The 18,743-nt window shown below is 48.2% G+C and overlaps 1 protein-coding gene and 1 long non-coding RNA gene across 3 annotated transcripts in view; one reads left to right on the top strand and one right to left on the bottom strand.

Annotated features, from left to right (window-relative positions):
• The window catches only part of LOC129659535 (solute carrier family 23 member 1-like), a 246,646-nt gene that overhangs the window by 131,681 nt on the left and 96,222 nt on the right, over positions 1-18,743 (top strand). For both annotated transcript variants that reach the window (XM_055590989.1, XM_055590990.1), the window contains 2 exons: positions 833-989; positions 1,664-1,917. In XM_055590989.1, the coding sequence (XP_055446964.1) occupies positions 833-989; positions 1,664-1,917 (411 nt within the window). The remainder of the gene's footprint in view (positions 1-832; positions 990-1,663; positions 1,918-18,743) is intronic.
• On the bottom strand, positions 15,024-15,700 carry LOC129659539 (uncharacterized). Its single transcript, XR_008718113.1, has 2 exons — positions 15,471-15,700; positions 15,024-15,258 (listed from the first exon to the last, which is right to left on the bottom strand). It is a non-coding gene; the product is annotated as an uncharacterized LOC129659539 (long non-coding RNA).

Here is an 18,743-nt window from a genome sequence, read left to right as displayed (position 1 = left end):
GCTTCCTCATGTTTCCCGGGACGTCCTCAGAGCATGGCCCTGGGGGAGGTAGCCAGAATCACCACTATGGGTACAAAACGAAGGGCCAAGATGCTTAGGTTCTTTCTCATTGGTGCTTTCTCATTGGTTCCTGGATGATTCAGATGGTGCCTCCTTTTTCAGAGCCTTCTCTGTTGAATTTGTTCCAATCTGTCAAGCAGGCGCAGTTGCCAACCCCATAAAGGTGTTTTCAGGTTTGATTCACCTATGACCTACATTCTGCATTATAAAAAAGATACTTCCATGTAATGATCTCATTGATCCTTCCACAACCCTGTAGGCCAGTGGTTCAGAAGTTCAGTGTGCATAAGATTCACTTGGGAACATTACTAAAAATACAGATGTCTGGAGTTCTACCACCAGAGATTAAAATCAATACATCTGAGGACCCCACTTTAAGAAATCCTGCTTCAGGCTCTGCAGAGCAATGGCTGAAATTCCATTGTACAGATGAGCAAACTGAGGCTCAAGGAGTTTGAAGCAAGTCATGTGACCAGCAAACAGTAGAAAGGGAGTCAGCTTGCAGTCCTTCTGACCCAGGCCTTGTCTACTTTCCTGGACATTTCTGCCTCTACCTGGCATGAGGTATCCCTAAGGTTTACTGTCTGTGTTCCTTTACTGTGTTACTTATCCACTGACACACAGATTTCTGTTGTCACTGGGAGGGTTCCTAATCCAACACTTCCTCATTTTGAAGAGCTTTCCTGAATTCTCTCTTTTGCCCAACCTTGCTGGGAGGTGTGGACAGGGGCAGGGAGTGGGACCAGGTGTGAAGGGCACCTCCCTTCCGCAGGTACTGCTGGGGCTCTGCATCTCGTGGCTGCTCTGCTTTGTGCTCACAGTCAGCGACGCCCTCCCTTCAGCACCCACAGCCTACGGGTACCTGGCCCGCACTGACACCAAAGGCAACGTCCTGAGCCAGGCTCCGTGGTTTCGCTTCCCTTACCCAGGTAATGAGCAGACTGGGCCCTTGCTGCCTGGGACACATGCTTCCTAGGTCTGTCCATGGGGCTCAGGGCACCAGAGCGGGTGGTGAATAGAGCCACGGGGTGGGGGGAAGAATCTTCTTCAAGAGATCTGACAACAGCCTGTGGGGGGGAAAAGCACAGAGGAACCCCGACCTCTAGCCAGCATCTGGGGCTCCTCCTGGACTTGGTGGGTCCCACACAAGGGAGGCTCGGGACTGAATGAGAACATTTCTGGGTTGGAGGTCAAGGCCATCCCCTAGGCCTCTTCTGGTCTCCTTTCCCTGCAGTTCTTGGCTCAGGTTGTGTGAATAAGCACGTTTCAGTGGTGATAGGCAGGGGTGGCCTCAGGGGCTAGGGAGCTACGGCCTCCCTGAGTAAGTATCTGGACTTCAGAATGCTTCAGGGCCTTCCTGGGAAAAGGCCGGGCTGCTGGTTCTTTGTGCGCACTGTGACCCCAAGGTCAGGGCATGGGACCCACCCCCAGGGAGGCACGGGTAAGGCAGGGGTTCAAGACAAAGTCTCAGGACAGTTGTGGGGCTGGAAGATGTGTTGCCTAGTGTTTAAAGCCTTCCGGAGAATCCTCTCGGAAAGAAATTATTTGGGGTCCAGTATCCTGTTGTCTTCTGGGTTATATTCCCTCTGCATTGCATTTTCAGGACAGTGGGGCCTCCCCACCGTCAGCCTGGCTGGGGTCTTTGGGATCATCGCAGCGGTAATCTCCTCAATGGTGGAGTCAATAGGCGATTATCATGCCTGTGCCCGCCTGGTGGGGGCACCACCCCCTCCAAAGCATGCCATCAACCGAGGCATCGGCATCGAGGGCCTGGGCTGCCTGCTGGCAGGGGCCTGGGGGACAGGGAATGGCACCACCTCCTACAGCGAGAATGTGGGCGCACTCGGCATCACCAGGGTAAGGCTGAAGACAGTGGTCCATGGGTATGTGTGTGTGGCAGGGGTGGGTGGTGGGTGTGCAGGCTAAGTACCTGGATCTGTCATCCATGTCTTAGTCTCTTATTGTTGCTGCAACAAATTACCACAAACATAATGGCTTTCAATAACGCAAATGTATTATCTTACCAATCTGGAGGTCAGAATTCCAACACAGGTCTCACAGGACTACAGTAAAGGTATTAGCGGGGCTATGTTCCTGCCTGGAGGCTCCAGGGGAGAATCCATCGCCTTGCTTTTTCCATCATCTAGAGGCTCCCCACATCCTTGGCTATGGCCTCTTTCCCCCATCTTAAAGCCAGCAACATTGCATCTTCTGACCTTTCTTCCTTTGTCACGTCTCCCTTTGACTACACCTGGGAAAGACTCTGCTTATGTGGGTATGTGTAATTGGATTGGGCCACCTGGCTAATTCAGGATACTCTCTCCATCTCAAAATCCTTAAGCTCCCTTTGCCATGTGAGTTTGGGATCAGGATGTGGACATCTCTGAGGAGCCATTATTCTGCTACTGTTCTGACCTTCTTGGCTGCGGTCACCTGTGCCTGCGTGTCCCAAGGGTGCCTCTCACTCAGCATGGCCTCTGTGATGTTCAGCCCATGCCCCCATCTTACCTCTCCTCCTTGTAAACCTTGTCCTGTGGATTCACCCAGGGCATCCTTATCGTCTCTGACCTGCACCCCTCACAGTGGATTCTGTCTTCTCTGTGTGCCTGTGGCCCTCCTGTCCTCTTGTCTCCCAGCAGGACCACAGCTTGATCAATCATCTCTCACCTGAACATGGCAGCATCCCTATCTCTTCCCAGGATCTTGCCCATCTCTCATCAGGCTGCCACCTGGCTGCCCAAGGATCTTTCTAGAACGCAATTAAATTAATTCCTACTTAAAATCTCTTCTGGGCTCCCATTTTCCACAGGAAAGCCCCATAAGTTCAGCACAAATTCTTCAAGATGGTGCTTTCTAAGAAGGCTTAGAAAAGCATATTATTACGATGTTGCTTTCCTGTCTGCTTCAGTGCAGAGGTGTGGTGTTTCCCAGAACAAGTGAAGTCAGCTTTGGAGAATACAGAGCCCGCTATTCATTCCCCTCGCTGCATTTTCTGATCGTGCCCTCAGACCTACCCACCTCTTTATCTGCACGGCCTCGGGCCCACAGGGGGCGCTTAAATGCGTGGGCAGCAGCAGAGCCAGCGCCCAGCCCTGCAGCAACTGACACCATGGACGCCTGGGTACTTCCCCAAAGTTTCCAAACCTTAGTGCAAGTGAAAGGAATGTTTTTCCATGTGAGGACCACTGACCCACACAGAAATATAACAGGAATGGGCTACATGAGTAAAAAGCAGCAACTATTTTTCCTGCTAAAGGAAGCAAATATCATGCAGAACAGAAAATTATACTCAATAAATGGAACAAAATTTTTTTGATATATAATTTCTAAATTAAGGCTGTTTAGAGTAGAAGGAAAGAGCGGGGCAGAAAGGTACATGAGCAGGCTGCAAATCGAGTTGTTCAGTTGCTCAGTTGTATCCTACCCATTGCGACCCTGTGGGCTACAGTTCAGTTCAGTCCAGTTGCTCAGTTGTGTCTGAATCTTTGTGACCCCATGGACTGGAGCACACCAGGCCTCCCTGTCCATCACCAACTCCAAGAGTTTACTCAAACTCATGTCCATCGTGTCTGTGATGTCATCCAATCATCTCATCCTCTGTCATCGCCTTCTCCTCCTGCCTTCAATCTTTCCCAACATTGGGGTCTTTCCCAATGAGTCGGTTCTTCCCATCAGGTGGCCAAAATATTGGAGTTTCAGCTTCAGTATCAGTCCTTCCAGTGAAGATTCAGGACTGATTTCTTTTAAGATTGACTGGTTGAATCTCCTTGCAGTCCAAGGGACTCTCAAGAGTCTTCTCCAACACCACAGTTCAAAAGCATCAATTCTTTGGCCCTCAGCTTTCTGTAGTCCAACTCTCATATCCATACGTGACTACTGGAAAAACCATAGCTTTGACTATACAGACTTTTGTGCACAAAATAATGTCTCTGCTTTTTAATATGCTATCTAGGTTGGTCATAGATTTTATTCCAAGGTGCAAGCATCTCTTAATTTCATGGCTGCAGTCACCATCTGCAGTGATTTTGGAGTCCAAGAAAATAAAGTCTGCCCTTGTTTCCATTGTTTCCCCATATGTTTGCCATGAAGTGATGCGACCAGATGCCATGATCTTTGTTTGCTGAATGTTAAGTTTTAAGCCAGCTTTTCCACTCTCCTCTTTCACTTTCATCAAGAGGCTCTTTAATTCCTCTTTGCTCTCTGCAATAAGGTGGTGTCATCTGCATATCTGAGGTTATTGATATTTCTCCCGACAATCTTGATTCCAGGTTTTGCTTCATCCAGTCCGACATTTCGCATCATGTGCTTTGCATATATGTTAAGTAAGCAGGGTGACAATATACAGCCTTGATGTACTCCTTTCCCAATTTGGAACTAGTCCGTTTTCCCATGTCCAGTTCTAACTGCTGCTTCTTGACCTGCATACAGGTTTCTCAGGAGGAAGGTAAGGTGGTCTGATATTTCTGTCTCTTTAAGAAAATTCCAGTTTGTTGTGATCCACACAGTCAAAGGCTTTAGCATAGTCAGTGAAGCAGAAGTAAATGTTTTTCTGGATTTTTCTTGCTTTTTCTGTGATCCAGTGGATGTTGGCAATTTGATTTCTGGTTCCTCTGTCTTTTCTAAATCCAGCTTGTGTATCTGGAAGTTCACGGTTCACGTACTGTTGTTGAAACCTGGCTTAGAGAATTTTGAGCATTACTTTGCCAGCATGTGAAATGAGTGCAATTGTGCAGGAGTTTGAACATTCTTTGGTTTGCCCTTCTTTGGGATTGAAATGAAAACTGACCTTTTTCAGTCCTTTGGCCACTGCTGAGTTTTCCAAATATTGGCATATTGAGTGCAGCACTTTCACAGCTTCATCTTTTAGGATTTGAAATAGCTCAGCTGGAATTCCTTCACCTCCACTAGCTTTGTTCATAGTGATGCTTCCTAAGGCCCACTTGACTTCACACTCCAAGATGTCTGGCTCTACATGAGTGATCACAGCATTGTGGTTATCTGGGCCATTAAGTCCTTTTTTGTATACTACTATTACTAAGTCACTTCAGTCATGTCCGACTCTGTGTGACCCCATAGATGGCAGCCCACCAGGCTCCCCGATCCCTGGGATTCTCCAGGCAAGAACACTGAAGTGGGTTGCCATTTCCTTCTCCAATGCATGAAAGTGAAAAGTCAAAGTGAAGTCGCTCAGTCCTGTCTGACTCTTCGCAACCCCATGGACTGCAGCCTACCAGGCTCCCCCATCCATGGGATTTTCCAGGCAAGAGTACTGGAGTGGGGTGCCATTTCTTCTGTGTATTCTCACCACCTCTTCTTAATATCTTCTGTGTCTATTAGATCCATACTGTCCTTTATTGTGCCCACCTTTGCATGAAATGTTCCCTTAGTATCTCTAATTTTCTTGAAGAGATCTCTAGTCTCTCCCATTCTTTTGTTTTCCTGTATTGTTTGCATTGTTCACTTAGGAAGGCTTTCTTATCTCTCCTTGCTATTCTTTGGAACTCTGCATTCATATGGGTATATATTTCCTTTTCTCCTTTGCCTTTCACTAGTTTTTGGTTCTTTCCTAGTTGGTGGGGTGGGAAGTGGGGGACAAGTGGAGGTGTGGCGGGAGGAATTAGGTTGGTCAGAGGCTTCCCATCACTTCTCTAGGGTGTGATGGGATGTCACAACAGCCCAGATGTCAGTCCTGAGACCAAAAGAGACCCAGGGCTGCATGGTAAATTCTGTGGTGGTAGGATTTGGGATGACCTGCCGTTCATGAGATCATCAGTGTATCCAAAGGGCGTTGGTTGAACCTGAAAAGTTGATTCACTGTGCTTAGATTCATGCTTAGTTCCCACAGTTCATTGTTAGGCTTGTAAACAAAACAGAAGTTTCCTTTGATGTGGTAAATTCTTTTTTTTTTTTTTTTTTTGATTGGCAAGAAGTAGCTTTATTAATATAGGATAACTTTAAGAGCTGCAGCGGGCAGGCGAGGGAGGCCTGCTGATGTGGTAAATTCTTATCACATGTTTTCTTATGAAGTCAGTTAAATAAATTGTGCTCATGGTCTTCTCAAGGCAAGAATACTGAAGTGGTTTGCCATTCCGTTCTCCAGTGGACCATGTTTTGTTAGGCCCTGAATAGCGGGGGCATGCCCTTCAGCCACTCCATGTGGCCAGAGGATGTGGCTGGTGCCCTGGTTGTGCCGCTGCTGGTCCTCGCTGAGCGTGTCAACCTTCACCAGCCGCCAGGTGGCAGTCAGTGGTCAATGTGCTCTTAAGCTGGGAAGAAAACTAAGCAAAGGTGAAATCTGCTACTCTATCACTGCATTAACAGACTTCAAGTTGTTGACATTGGAGTATCTTAAAATTTTTAAACATTGCGGTAGAAGACACATAACATAAAATCTACCATCTTAATATTTTTGAAGTGTACAGTTCAGTACTATTAAGTGTATCCACCCACAATGCTGTGCAACAGATCCCCAGAGCTTTTTATTCCTACAAAACAAACTACCCTGGAGTATCATTTTAATGTTTTTGTTCATTTCTTTGTTTTTTTTTTTTACATTTTGGCTGGACCACATGGCATGTGGGATGTTCCTTCCATGACCAGGGATGAAGCTTGCACCCTGGGAAGCCCTGTCAAACATTGCCCATATATGCATGGACTTATTTATGGGCTCTCAATTCTGTCCCCTTGGTGTATGTGTCTGTTTTTATGCGAGCACCATACTGTTTTGATTACTATAGTTTTGTAGTATAGTTTGAAATCAGGAATTGAGATGCCTCCAGCTTTATTTTTCTTTTTCAGAATTGCTTTATATATTTGGCATCTCTTGTGTTTACATAAGCATTTTAGGGGCTTCCCTGGTGGTTCAAATGATAAAGAATCCCCCTGCAATGCAGGAGATCTGGGTTTGATCCCTGGGTTGGGAAGATCCCCTGGAGAAGGGACCAGCTACCCACTCCAGTAGTCTTGCCTGGAGAATTCCATGGACAGAGGGTCCTGGTGGGCTACAGTCCATGGGGTTGCAAAGAGTGGACACAACTGAACAACTGACACTATACTACTATACGTAAGCATTTAGCATTTTTTTTCTATTCCTGTGAAAATGCTGTTGAAAATTTGATACGGATTGCATTGAATCCGTAGATGGCTTCAGTAATATGGACAGTTAGCAATACTAATTCTTCAAGTCATGACATAATATACCTTTGCATTTATTTGTGTCTTCTTCAGTTTCTTTCCTCAAAGTCTTATAGTTTCCACCTCCTTGTTTAAATTCATCTTTAAATATTTTATTGTTTTTGATGCTATTATGAATGGGTATGTTTTATTTCTTTTTCAGATGTTTTATTATTAGTGTGGGAAAATGTGACATTTCTGTACATTGATTTTATATCCTGTAACTTTACTGAATTCACTGATTAGTTCTAACAGTTTCTTAGTGGAGTCTTAGGATTTTCCACATATGAGATCATATCATCTGCAAATAAAGATAATTTTACTCCTACCTTTTTATTTGGGTGCCTTTTATTTCTTTATGTTACCTGGTTCCTATGGCTGTGGACTTCCAGTAATGTGTTGAATAGGAGTGGTGAGGTTGTCACCCTAGTCTTGGTTCTGATCTGATCGTAGAAGAAAAGTTTCCCACCTTTCAGCCTTGAGCATGATGTGAGTTGTGGGCTTTTTATATTTGCCTTTAGCTACATTCTTTCTCTATTTGATTTGTGGAAAGGTTTTTTTTAATCAACAAAGGATGTTCAATTTTGTCCAGTGCTTTTTCTGCATCTGTTAAGATGATCATATATTTTTATCTTTCATTCTATTAATGTGGTGTATCACATTTACTGATTTGCATATGTCGAGACATCCTGGCATCCCAGAGATAAATTCCACTTGATCATGGTGTATGATCCTTTTAATGTGCTGTTAAATTAGGTTTGCTAATATTTTGTTGATAGTTTTTCTATCTATATTCATCAAGGATATTGGTCTGTACAGTTGACCCTAGAATAATATGGGAAATGGGGTGGGATTAGGTGCACCAACCCTCCTCACAGCCAAAAGCCCTTGCATAACTTATAGTTGGATCTTTGTACATGTGGTCCGTCCATATCCGTGGTTCCCTCATATCTGTGGTTCCATCATATCTGTGGTTCCATCATATCTGTGGTTCCATCATATCCAGGGTTCCACATTCACAGATTCAGCCTACCATGGACTGTTTAGTGCTGCAGTGTTTACTGTTGAAAAATATCTGCATGTAAAAGAACCTGCTGCTACTGCTAAGTCGCTTCAGTCGTGTCTGACTCTGTGCAACCTAGAGACGGCGGCCCACCAGGCTCCCCCATCCTTGGGATTCTCCAGGCAAGAACACTGGAGTGGGTTGCCATTTCCTTCTCCAATGCATGAAAGTGAAGTTGCTCAGTTGTGTCCGACTCTTCGCGAACCCATGGACTGCAGCCTACCAGGCTCCTCCGTCCATGAGATTTTCCAGGCAAGAGTACTGGAGTGGGTGCCATTGCCTTCTCCGGTAAAGGAACCTACACAGTTCCAAATCATTGTTCAAGTTTCACCTGTACTTTCTTTGCTTGTAGTGTCCTTATCTGGCTTTGGTACTGCCAGGGTAATGCTGGCCTCCTATAATAAGCTTGTGAAGTAAGTATTATTAATTCCACCTGATAAATTTGAAGGCTGATATTTGGAGAGGTTAGATAACATGCGTAAAGCCGCACAGCTAGTTAGAGGCAGAGTTGGAACTGGCTCTCAAACTCCATTCTTAAGCATTGGGCCACTCCTTCCCAAAAGAGACTTCTTGCCACTTCTTCACAAAAAGCTGCCCGGAGAAGGAGCACTGGAGTCAGGACTTGAAGATAGGTATGAGAGCAGCAGAGAGGAGAGGTGAGGGCAGAGGCTGGGACCCAAGATCACACCCTCATCCTTTCCCTAGCCCCATGAGACGTAGAGGGGCTCCTCCTGCAGGTCCCCTGGAGCTGTTGTTTGTGATTCCCCAGGAAGAGCGCAGAGGTCTCCAGGGCATGTGGCCTGGTTGGAGCTCAGCCACCATCTTTGTCCCTTCTCCCTGCGTGCTGCAGGTAGGAAGCAGGGTGGTGATTGTCGCTGCGGGCTGCGTGCTGCTCCTGATGGGCATATTTGGGAAGATCGGGGCTGCATTTGCCACCATCCCGACACCCGTGATCGGAGGCATGTTCCTGGTGATGTTCGGGGTCATCACTGCCGTGGGGATTTCCAATCTCCAGGTGAGGCAAAGCACCCTTGGAAAAGCAGCAGCACTGCATCTCCTGAGAGGAGCCCATGGGGATGGAGATGAATGGAACAGCCCGGGGACAAGGGAGGAGAAGGGCATCCTCCAGTCCAAATGCACCGGCCCCAAATGGAGGGAAGAAGTAACCAGGAACATCCAAACTTCTGAAAAACAAAATTGGATCCGTTTGGATCGGATTATCCAAACCACTCAGCTCTCAGGGCCAGGGGGGAGTGGGACTTGACTGGGAGCCTGTGCCCTCTGAATCCAACCTCCCCCTCCAGCCTCCAGTGGTGGGCGAACAGGGGGCACTTTAGTGGGGTGCTTGGTGTTCAGTATAGGTGCTGATGGCTCCGGGCCTCTCTCTTGCAGTACGTGGACTTGAACTCACCCAGAAACCTCTTCATCTTCGGCTTCTCCATCTTCTGTGGGCTTGCCATTCCCAACTGGGTGAACAAGAACCCAGAGAGGCTCCACACAGGTGATTCTCCATCCTCTAGACTGTGACCATTCCAGGAGCAGAGCCGGTGGGGCCCTTGGTTCCCGGAAATTCCTGTCACTTCTTTTAAATTAACTATAGTCACCATGTTGTACATTACATCGCCATTACTTATTTCCAGTTTTGTTGAGATACAACTGGCATACATCACTGTATGATACCAGGTATACAGCATAAAATTTTTATGTACATCCATTGTGAAATGATTACCAAAATAAGTCTAGTTAACACCCATCATCTCACATGGATACAATAAAAAGAAGTGGGGGAAAAAAGAAAAACATTTCTCCTTGTGGTGAGAACTCTTAGGGTTTATTCTGTTAAGAACTGTATGGTTAACATACAGCAGCATTAACCATAGTTTTCATGTTGTACATTACACTGCTCATCCTTGTCTCATAACTGGAAGTGTGTACCTTTTGATCACCTTCCTCCAGCACCTCCTTCTTCTCCCACATCCCGCTTCTGGTAATTGCAAATTGATCTCTTTTTCTATGAGTTTTAATTTTTTTTAAGAGTCTACATATAATAAGTGAGATCATACATATTTGTTTTTCTCTCTCTGATTTATTTCACAGCACAGTGCCCTCAAGGTCTATCCATGTTGTGTAAATAGCGACATTTCATTCTTTTCCTTGTGGCTGGATAATATCCATTGTAAACATACACATTTTCTTTAACTGCTAATCCACTGAAGAACACTTAGGTTGTTTCGATATCTTGGCTGTTGTAAATAATGCTACTGTGAATGTGGCTGTGCGTGTGTCTTTTTGAGTTGGTGTTTTCATTTTCTTTGAATAAATATCCAGAAGTGGAATTGCTGGATCATATGGGTGGACAGGGAGGCCTGGCGTGCTGCAAATCATGGGGTTGCAAAGAGTCGGACATGACTGAGTGACTGAACTGAACTGAATGGTAGTTCTATTTTCAATTTTTTAAGGAACATCCATGCTGTTTTCCATATGGCTGCACTAATTTGCAGTCCCATCAATGATGCATAAGGGTTTCTATTTTTCCACACCCTTGCCAACACTTGTCAGTTCTTTCTGGGAAAAGCCATCCTCACAGGTGTGAGATGACTACCTCACTGTGGTTTTGGTTTGCATTTCCCTGCTGTCAGCGATGCTGAACACCTTTCATGTACTCTTTGGTCATCTGGACATCTTCTTTGGGAAAGTCTCTGCCAAGATCCTCTGCCCATTTTGTAATCCCTGTCACTTTTGTCTCCACCGTAGGGATTCTTCAGCTGGACCAAGTCATCCAGGTGCTGCTGACCACGGGCATGTTTGTTGGTGGATTTCTGGGATTCCTGTTGGACAACACCATCCCTGGTAGGGCTCATCTCTGCCCTGTAAGCTGGCAGTGTGGGTAGACGGTCAGCATTAGGGCCAGCCGCGTTGCTTCCCTAGCCCCAGTTCCCATGTGAGGCTGGGCACAGCATACCCTGAGCGGGTCCAGGGTCTGGGTGGGGTGATTTAAAGTCCCTGTCTACAAATATAGTCACATTCTGAGGACCCTGAGGAGGGTGGTTAGGGCTTCAGCATATGATTTTGTGAGTGGGTGGGTGAGCACAGATCAGCCCATAAAAGGACCCTAAGGTGGGAAATATACCAGAAGCAAAGCGCAAAAGGCACAGCCCCAGCTCTCTTAGAGCCTGCAGTCTAGCTGGGGAGGGAGAGAACACAGTATAGATTCATATCCCAACAAAAGCCATAACTGGTGTGTTGTGCTCCAGGTGCTCTGCACTGAGCGTACAGAGAGCAGCAGGACATGCCTGGCCTTCTGGAGCCTCACAGGCTTGTAAGAATGGGAGACACAACCACAGGCCCTTACAATACAGGGCACTGAGTGTGGCGGTGAGCACACCAAACCCATCAGTGCTGAGGATGTGTCCGGGGAAGGGTGCAGAGTTGTCCTCACTTGTGGCTTTCTGTGCTCCCTTCTTGGTCCTCCGACAGTTTCTTGAAAGGACCTCTGTAATAACTCCTGCCTATTCTGATATTCTGTTTTCCACATTTCTTCTCTCCACCAAATACAAAAGACACCTGCATTCTAGAAACCTTGAAACATAGAAAAGTCTACCCTGGAAGAGGAGAAAAGAACAGTGGTTCATAGAAGGTCATACCCTAGAGCTCAGAAAACTCCTGGTGATGAGCTGAGTTGTGGTTGGTGTTCAGTCACTCAGTCACCTATGACTCTTTGTGACCCCATGGACTGCAGCATGCCAGGCCTCCCTGTCCATCATCAACTCCTGGAGCTTACTCAAACTCATGTCCATTGAGTAGGTGATGCCATCCAACCATCTCATCCTCTGTCTTCCCCTTCTCCTCCTGCCTTCAATCTTTCCCAGCTTCAGGGTCTTTTCCAGTGAGTCAGCTCTTCTCATCAGGTGGTCAAAGTATTGGAGCTTCAGCTTCAGCATCAGTCCTTCTAATGAATATTCAGGGTTGATTTCCTTTAGGATCGACTGGTTGGATCTCCTTGCTGTCCAAGGGACTCCCAAGAGTCTTCTCCAGCACTATAGCTCTAAAGCATCAGTTCTTTGGCACTAAAGCCTTTTTTATTTTCCAACTCTCACATCCATTGAGTTGAGTTGGGTGGAGTTGAGCTGAGCTGATTCTTCGGATGAGCTGGGAGGAGGAGAAGGATGAGCTGCCGATAGGACCAGGGCATTGTGAACTGGCCTCTCCAGAGGCTCCTCCTGCCCAGGTCCGCCAGCTCCCTTGGGGCCCAGTCCTGACCTCGCTCTCTGTCTCCTATTAGGAAGTCTGGAGGAGAGAGGCCTTCTGGCATGGAATCAAGTCCAGGAGGAGTCTGAGGAGACTACGAAGGCCTTGGAGGTCTACGGCCTCCCCTGGGGGATCGGCACCAGGTTCTGCACGTCCTCCTGCGCCCAGTACCTCCCCTTCTGGCCCAGGGAAGGCGAGGTGGGAGTGCGCGACCTCTCGCTCTGCCCCTGGGACTCCTCAGGAGAGGGGCCTTGGAGCGCCCAGGACACCCGGATGTGAGAAGGCTCCTTCTGCACCGCCCCCACCCAGTGTGCTCCTCGCCCCACCCACCATGGGAGGTACCCTGTCGACCTGAGCGTCTCTGCACCCCACACGTGGTGGCAGAGTTAGATAAGTGTTAGATTAAGGCCAGGGCAAGTGTGCTGTGACCCCCGTCAGCGAGTCAGCAAGGTCTAGCCTCAAGCTACATCCTTACACCGTGTCAGCCCTCCCGTCTTCAGGGTAAACCAGGGCAAACCAGGGCAGCCTGGTGTCCACACAGAAAGCATCTAAGCAGTATTTTGATGCGTTGGGAGGCAGAGGCTTTGGGTGGGGTAGGGAACAGAGATGGGGCTGTTAGCTGAAAGGTGACAGTAACATTTCTCTTCCTCCGCAAAGAAGTATGAGGCCTGCTGACCCCTCCCATGCAGGTTCCTCCCATCCAGATTCCTCCCAATCAGGCCCCTCCCCTCCAGGCCCCTGCCACTGGGAAACGCTGAGCTTGTGCTAAGTCATTTCCGTCGTGTCCGACTCTGGGCAACCCTATGGACTGTAGCCCGCCAGGCTCCTCTGTCCATGGGACTCTCCAGGCAAGAATACTGGGGTGGGTTGCCATCTCCTCCTCCAGGGGATCTTTGCCCCCAGGGATGGAACCCGCCTCTCTTACCTCCCCTGCTTCAGCAGGCAGGTTCTTTTCCACTAGTGCCACCTGGGAAGCCCCTGTAAACACTGACGGGTCTGCAAAGCTACACTCCCTGCATATGCCCAGTGCTAGTCCTTGGAGTCAGATTGTGCATCACAGGATGGTATGGTGAGGCAGTGAGCACTGGGGGTGTGGGTCAGATGGCACCAGGTTTGGACCCTAAGACTTAACCTGCACTTCAGGTTCTCACAGGGACGTGAAACAGCCCAAGCCTTGGAAAGGCCTTCAGTGGAGGGGAGCCGCTGTTGCCATGATTTATAAACTGTTCAGAGTAGGTGAGCCTGCTCTCTCTGCATCCTCAGTGGATTAGTCAGGATTCTCTAGAGAGACAGAGCCAATAGGGGGTGTGTACATACATATATCTATGTATATACATATATGTCTACAGATATATATATATATATATATACATATACACACACATATGGGGAAGGCAGATGGAGAGATTGACTTCAGGATTGGGTTCAGGTGATTGTGGAGGCTGGCAAGTCTGAAGTCTGCAGGGCAGGCCATGCAGGCTGGGATGAATTGCAGCTGGAATCTGAAGGCAGTCACTGGAAGAATTCCCTCTTCCTGAGGGAGGTTAGGCCTTCTCTGATAGCTCAGTTGGGAAAGAATCTGCCTGCAATGCAGGAGACTCTGGTTCGACTCCTGGGTTAGGAAGCTCTGCTGGAGAAGGGACAGACTACCCACTCCAGTATCTTGGACTTCCTCTGTGGCTCAGCTGGTAAAGAATTTGCCTGCAATATGGGAGACCTGGGTTCGATCCCTGGGTTGGGATGTTCCAAGGTGAAAGGCTCCTGTATTCTGGTCTGGAGAATTCAGGGCAATGGGGTCTCAAGTGTGGTCTGTTCGGTCCTTCAACTTATTCAATGAGGCCCACCCACACTATGGAGGGTAATCTGCTTTACTCAAAGTCTGCTGATTTAAATGTTAATCTCTTCTAAACACACACACACACACACACACACACACACACACACACCTAAAACCTTCATAGAAATATCTATAAAAATGTGTGACCAAGTACCTGGGTACCATGGCCTTGCCAAGCTGACATGTAATAATAACCGTCACCCCCAGTACACAGGCCCAAGTGCACTGATGCATTCTGCCCAGCAGCCTCAGCAAAAAGCATTGCGAGCACTGTGGGACCTGATATGGACTCCATTCAGAAGTCTTTATTGTCAGAAGCAGCAGATAAGGCTGATTCTGCCTTGGCGTCCTGGAGCACAAGATTGAGGTCAGCATTGCTCCCGGGTTTTTAGAGCTTGCAGGATGTGGGGTGGACGCCAGAGCTTCTAGAACCCATCAACTCAGTGCCTGCAAGCAGGTGAGCTGCAAGTGCCCAGTGTCATGGGACAGATCCTGGCCGTCCTGTTCTTGACAGACTCACGGCCTGGTCCTCAGGTGCATCTGGTACCCCGTGAAGAGGAGCACAGTGGGAGCATGTGTGTGCCCTGCAGCAGGCTAGCGCCTCATTCAAAAGAACCCCGAAAGAACGACACACAACCCCACTATTCTTAAATACTTTATAACAACCAGAAACTACAACCATCAAAATGCTTTCAGGGCAGCCCACTCCAAAACGCCAAGGCAGGGGCAACTTGGGCTGCCAGAACTCAAAGCCGGAGACCACCAGCCTCCTCCATCCCCTCCTGCTTCCAGCCCTCCTGCATCACAGATCTTCGTCGTCAAACGTCTCCGTGCACCTCAACATTATCATCTCATCGTCGACAGGAAGGTCCGGTTCCTGCAAAACAGCAGTAGAAGAGTATTCAAGTTTTATCTGAGGGCTCCAGGCCTCAGGCGGGGGAGATGGCCCCACCATCTCAGGCATGCCTCCTCCCTCTGCTTCTCCCCCACATCTCTTCAGCAGTATCTTCTTCTCCAGCTCCAGCCAGGAAGTTTCGACTAATGAGGGGCAGGGAGTCCATTTCCATTTCGTTAGTCTCCGTACTCTACCATCTCCAGAAGGGCTTCTCCTGGATACAGTAGAACTGGCTTCTCTCCTCTCCTGGGGATTTCTAAGAACCCATGAGCGAGACAGGGGCAATCTTAAAGCTTTATCCAAATGCCCTCAACAGAGGATGATGAATTATACCACGATGCACCCACCCATGGAATACTCTGCAGCTGCTTCCAATAAAAGGAATGGGCTTCTTCTCTGTGGGACACATGATTTCAAAAGAGCACGGTCCAGAGCAGTGTGTATAGTGGGTGATAATTTGCATCTGATGTGTGTGTGCTCAGTTGTGCCTGACTCTTTGCGATCCCATGGACTGTAGCCTGCTAGACTTCTGTGTCCCCGGGATTTTCCAGGCAAGAATATTGGAGTGGGTTGCTATTTCCTTCTCCAGGAGATCTTCCCAACCCAGGGGTCAAACCTGGGTCTCCTGCATTGCAGGCAGATTCTTTACCACTAGCGCCACCTGGGAATACCATTTGTATTTGATAGATTATATAAGTAGCTGGAGAATATTTCTGGATGACTGAATGAGAAATTGGTCATGATCATTGCCTTTGGGGGAGGGAATGCCATAGGAACAAGGAACATTGGTTAGCTATTTGGGGATCATTTTGAAAAGAAACAGCATTATGTTAATTTAGCAAGTGTTTCTCATTCCCTTAACAATGACACTAGCTAACCTGATTCCCCATTACCCCTTCCCCTAAAAGTACATTCCTGGGTTTGTGTTCTTCCTGCATATCCCCACCCCAGCAGAAAATCACCCCTGTAGTTCATTAGCGCTGCTCGTTAGGGGTTGATTCCCTTGGGCCTTGGGAAGCACCCCTAATCAAGCCAACCATCTCATGGATGTGGAGCCAGATTGGGGGTGATTCTGAGAATGAAGCTCCAGAGAATGGTCCTCATCTGCCATGCCCTCCTGACAGGGGTGGGGCACATCAGAGCCAGAGTATCCCAGAGGGGGAAGAACTGGTCAAAGGAAAATCACCAGACCCCTTGTTTAGGGTGAGTATGATGGCAAAGGTTGAGAAAAGGGGGAGCTGGAATGTGGAGGATGCCCCGAGGCCAAACATCTGGGGAGGGAGCCACACACTGGAGCCTGTCACAGGGTGCCTGAAGGTCATTCCAAATGTTCTGCTTCCTTCAGTCAGTCCAGTTCAGTTGGTCAGTCGTGTCCGACTCTTTGCGACCCCATGAACCGCAGCACGCCAGGCCTCCTTGTCCATCACCACCTCCCGGAGTTCACCCAAACTCATGTCCAATGAGTTGGTGATGCCATCCACCATCTCTAAGCCCCTGCAAACGATGATGAGGGACTCTCCAGCTGCAGATCTGTGAAATTGCCAGGCTGCTAGAGGTGTCTGCTGGGACTGGGTGCTGAGGTGTGTTGAGTAGCAGTCCCCCAGTTCACGCCCACCTGGAGCCTATTTGAAACTAGAGTCTGTGCAGATGTGATTAACTAAGGCTGTAAGCTGAAGTCATCCTGGATTTGGGGTGTGCCCTCGATCCAAACGATAGGTGTCCTTACACGGTGAGAGGACACAGAGATCACAGAAGACGGAGGCAGCGATGCAGCTACAAGTGCAGGGGTCTCCAGCACTGCTGGGAGCCACCGGGAGCTAGGAAAAGGCAGGAGACATTCTCCCCTAGAGCTTTCAGGGGGAGCATGGCGGGTCAACACCGAAACTGGGCCTTCTGGGAGAATAAATTTTTGTTGTTTTAAGCCCCTGAGTTTGTGGTAATTTGTTACATGAGTCCTAGGAAACCAATACAGGTACTGGGTTGAATGGGGAAGAGAATGCAGTTGCCCTCTTTACACACCCTGTACCAAGGCCTGAGGCCTCCCACATGAGGACAGTCTTGGGCAGCTTGTTCAAGACACAGATTCCTGGGGCCACATCTCACAACACCGAATGGAAATCTTGAGTGTGGGGACGTCAGGAATCTGCATTCCAATGAGCTCCCAAGGTGAGTCAAGTCTGAGCGCCTCTGCTTTACATGAGCTCCAGTCCTGCCAGTTCTTTCTCTCCTCCTATGTGTAAGTAATGAAGTGGGGAAAACAAAGACTGTCCCGTCCATCTGCTCTCAAAGCCTTGGTAAAGTGACCTGACTTCACTGTGCCCAGAGAAAAGGACTCGGTGGTCAGGGCTGGCGGCCAAGGGTTGGTGGGGGGTGCAGAGAGCAAACTGCAGGAATCGGCCTTGGCTCCAAGTGGTCTCAGCAGAGGGAAGTGAAGGGTAAGCAGGAAAAGGGCCACTTTGAAAAGCAGCCCTGATTATTTTTGGACATTTTCATCATTATCACGTACCTTTTAAAATAAACAGCTATATTTTTCCTAAATCAGTGGGAAAAATCCATGGCTCTGAATCTGAAAGGGGCTGTCTCCTTGGCAGCTCATCAATAACCCCCTCCCTCCATGGAAACTTCCAGGAATGGACCTTCTAACCAAGACCCCCACAATGCATGTTCACTGTGGGCTGCACAGTCAGCTTTTTGGAAGCAGAATTAATATCCTTCAAAAGCTGATGGCAAATATAACCCCAGCATCTCAGAAAATGATGAACTAGTTCAGCCTCTGAAAAGGCATCGAGGAATCACACATGTAGGAATGCCTGCCAAGGGCCAGGCCTCTAAGGTCTGGTCCCTGTCTCGAGGCTCCCAGGCTCGGATGCGCCCTGAAGAGCATCCCTCTGCCTCTTCCCTGGACATCCTCCTTCACAAGATGCATTAGACTAAAGTCAACTATCCATGGAAGAGCGTCCCCCCGTGGTGTGAACTGGGGGAGCTGCAGCCAGTGCTCCCCTCCAAGCCCACCATCTGAGGCAAGGCGAGCCAAGGCCTAACTGCACCCTGCTCCATCCTACCTGTTTGAACTGAGTGCTAACACAGCAAAAGCCTTTGAAAAAATCGATGATATGCACATACAGCTGAAACTTGTCCTCGGGATTTTTTGAGTTGCAAACAGCCAGCTAGGAACTAAGGGCAGAAAGGAGGAAGAAACAGCAGTTAAAGGTAAAACTAACTTTTTATCTCTGCTTTGTTGTTGCTCTTCAGTCACTAAGTCGTATCTGACTCTTCGTGACCCCATGGACTGCAACATGCCAGGCTTCGCTGTCATTCACCATCTCACGGAGTTTGCTCAAATGCATGTCCGTTCATTCAGTGATGCCATCCAACCATCTCATCCTCTGTTGCCCGCTTCTCATCCTGCCCTCAATCTCCACCTCTGCTTGCACCCTCTAAAAATGTCTGGATTACAGTGAGAACCA

Source organism: Bubalus kerabau, chromosome 8 (genome assembly GCF_029407905.1).
Source record: "Bubalus kerabau isolate K-KA32 ecotype Philippines breed swamp buffalo chromosome 8, PCC_UOA_SB_1v2, whole genome shotgun sequence".
NCBI lineage: Eukaryota > Metazoa > Chordata > Mammalia > Artiodactyla > Bovidae > Bubalus > Bubalus kerabau.
The sequence above is the reverse complement of the archived record's forward strand: the minus strand, read 5'-3'. Positions and strand labels throughout refer to the sequence as shown.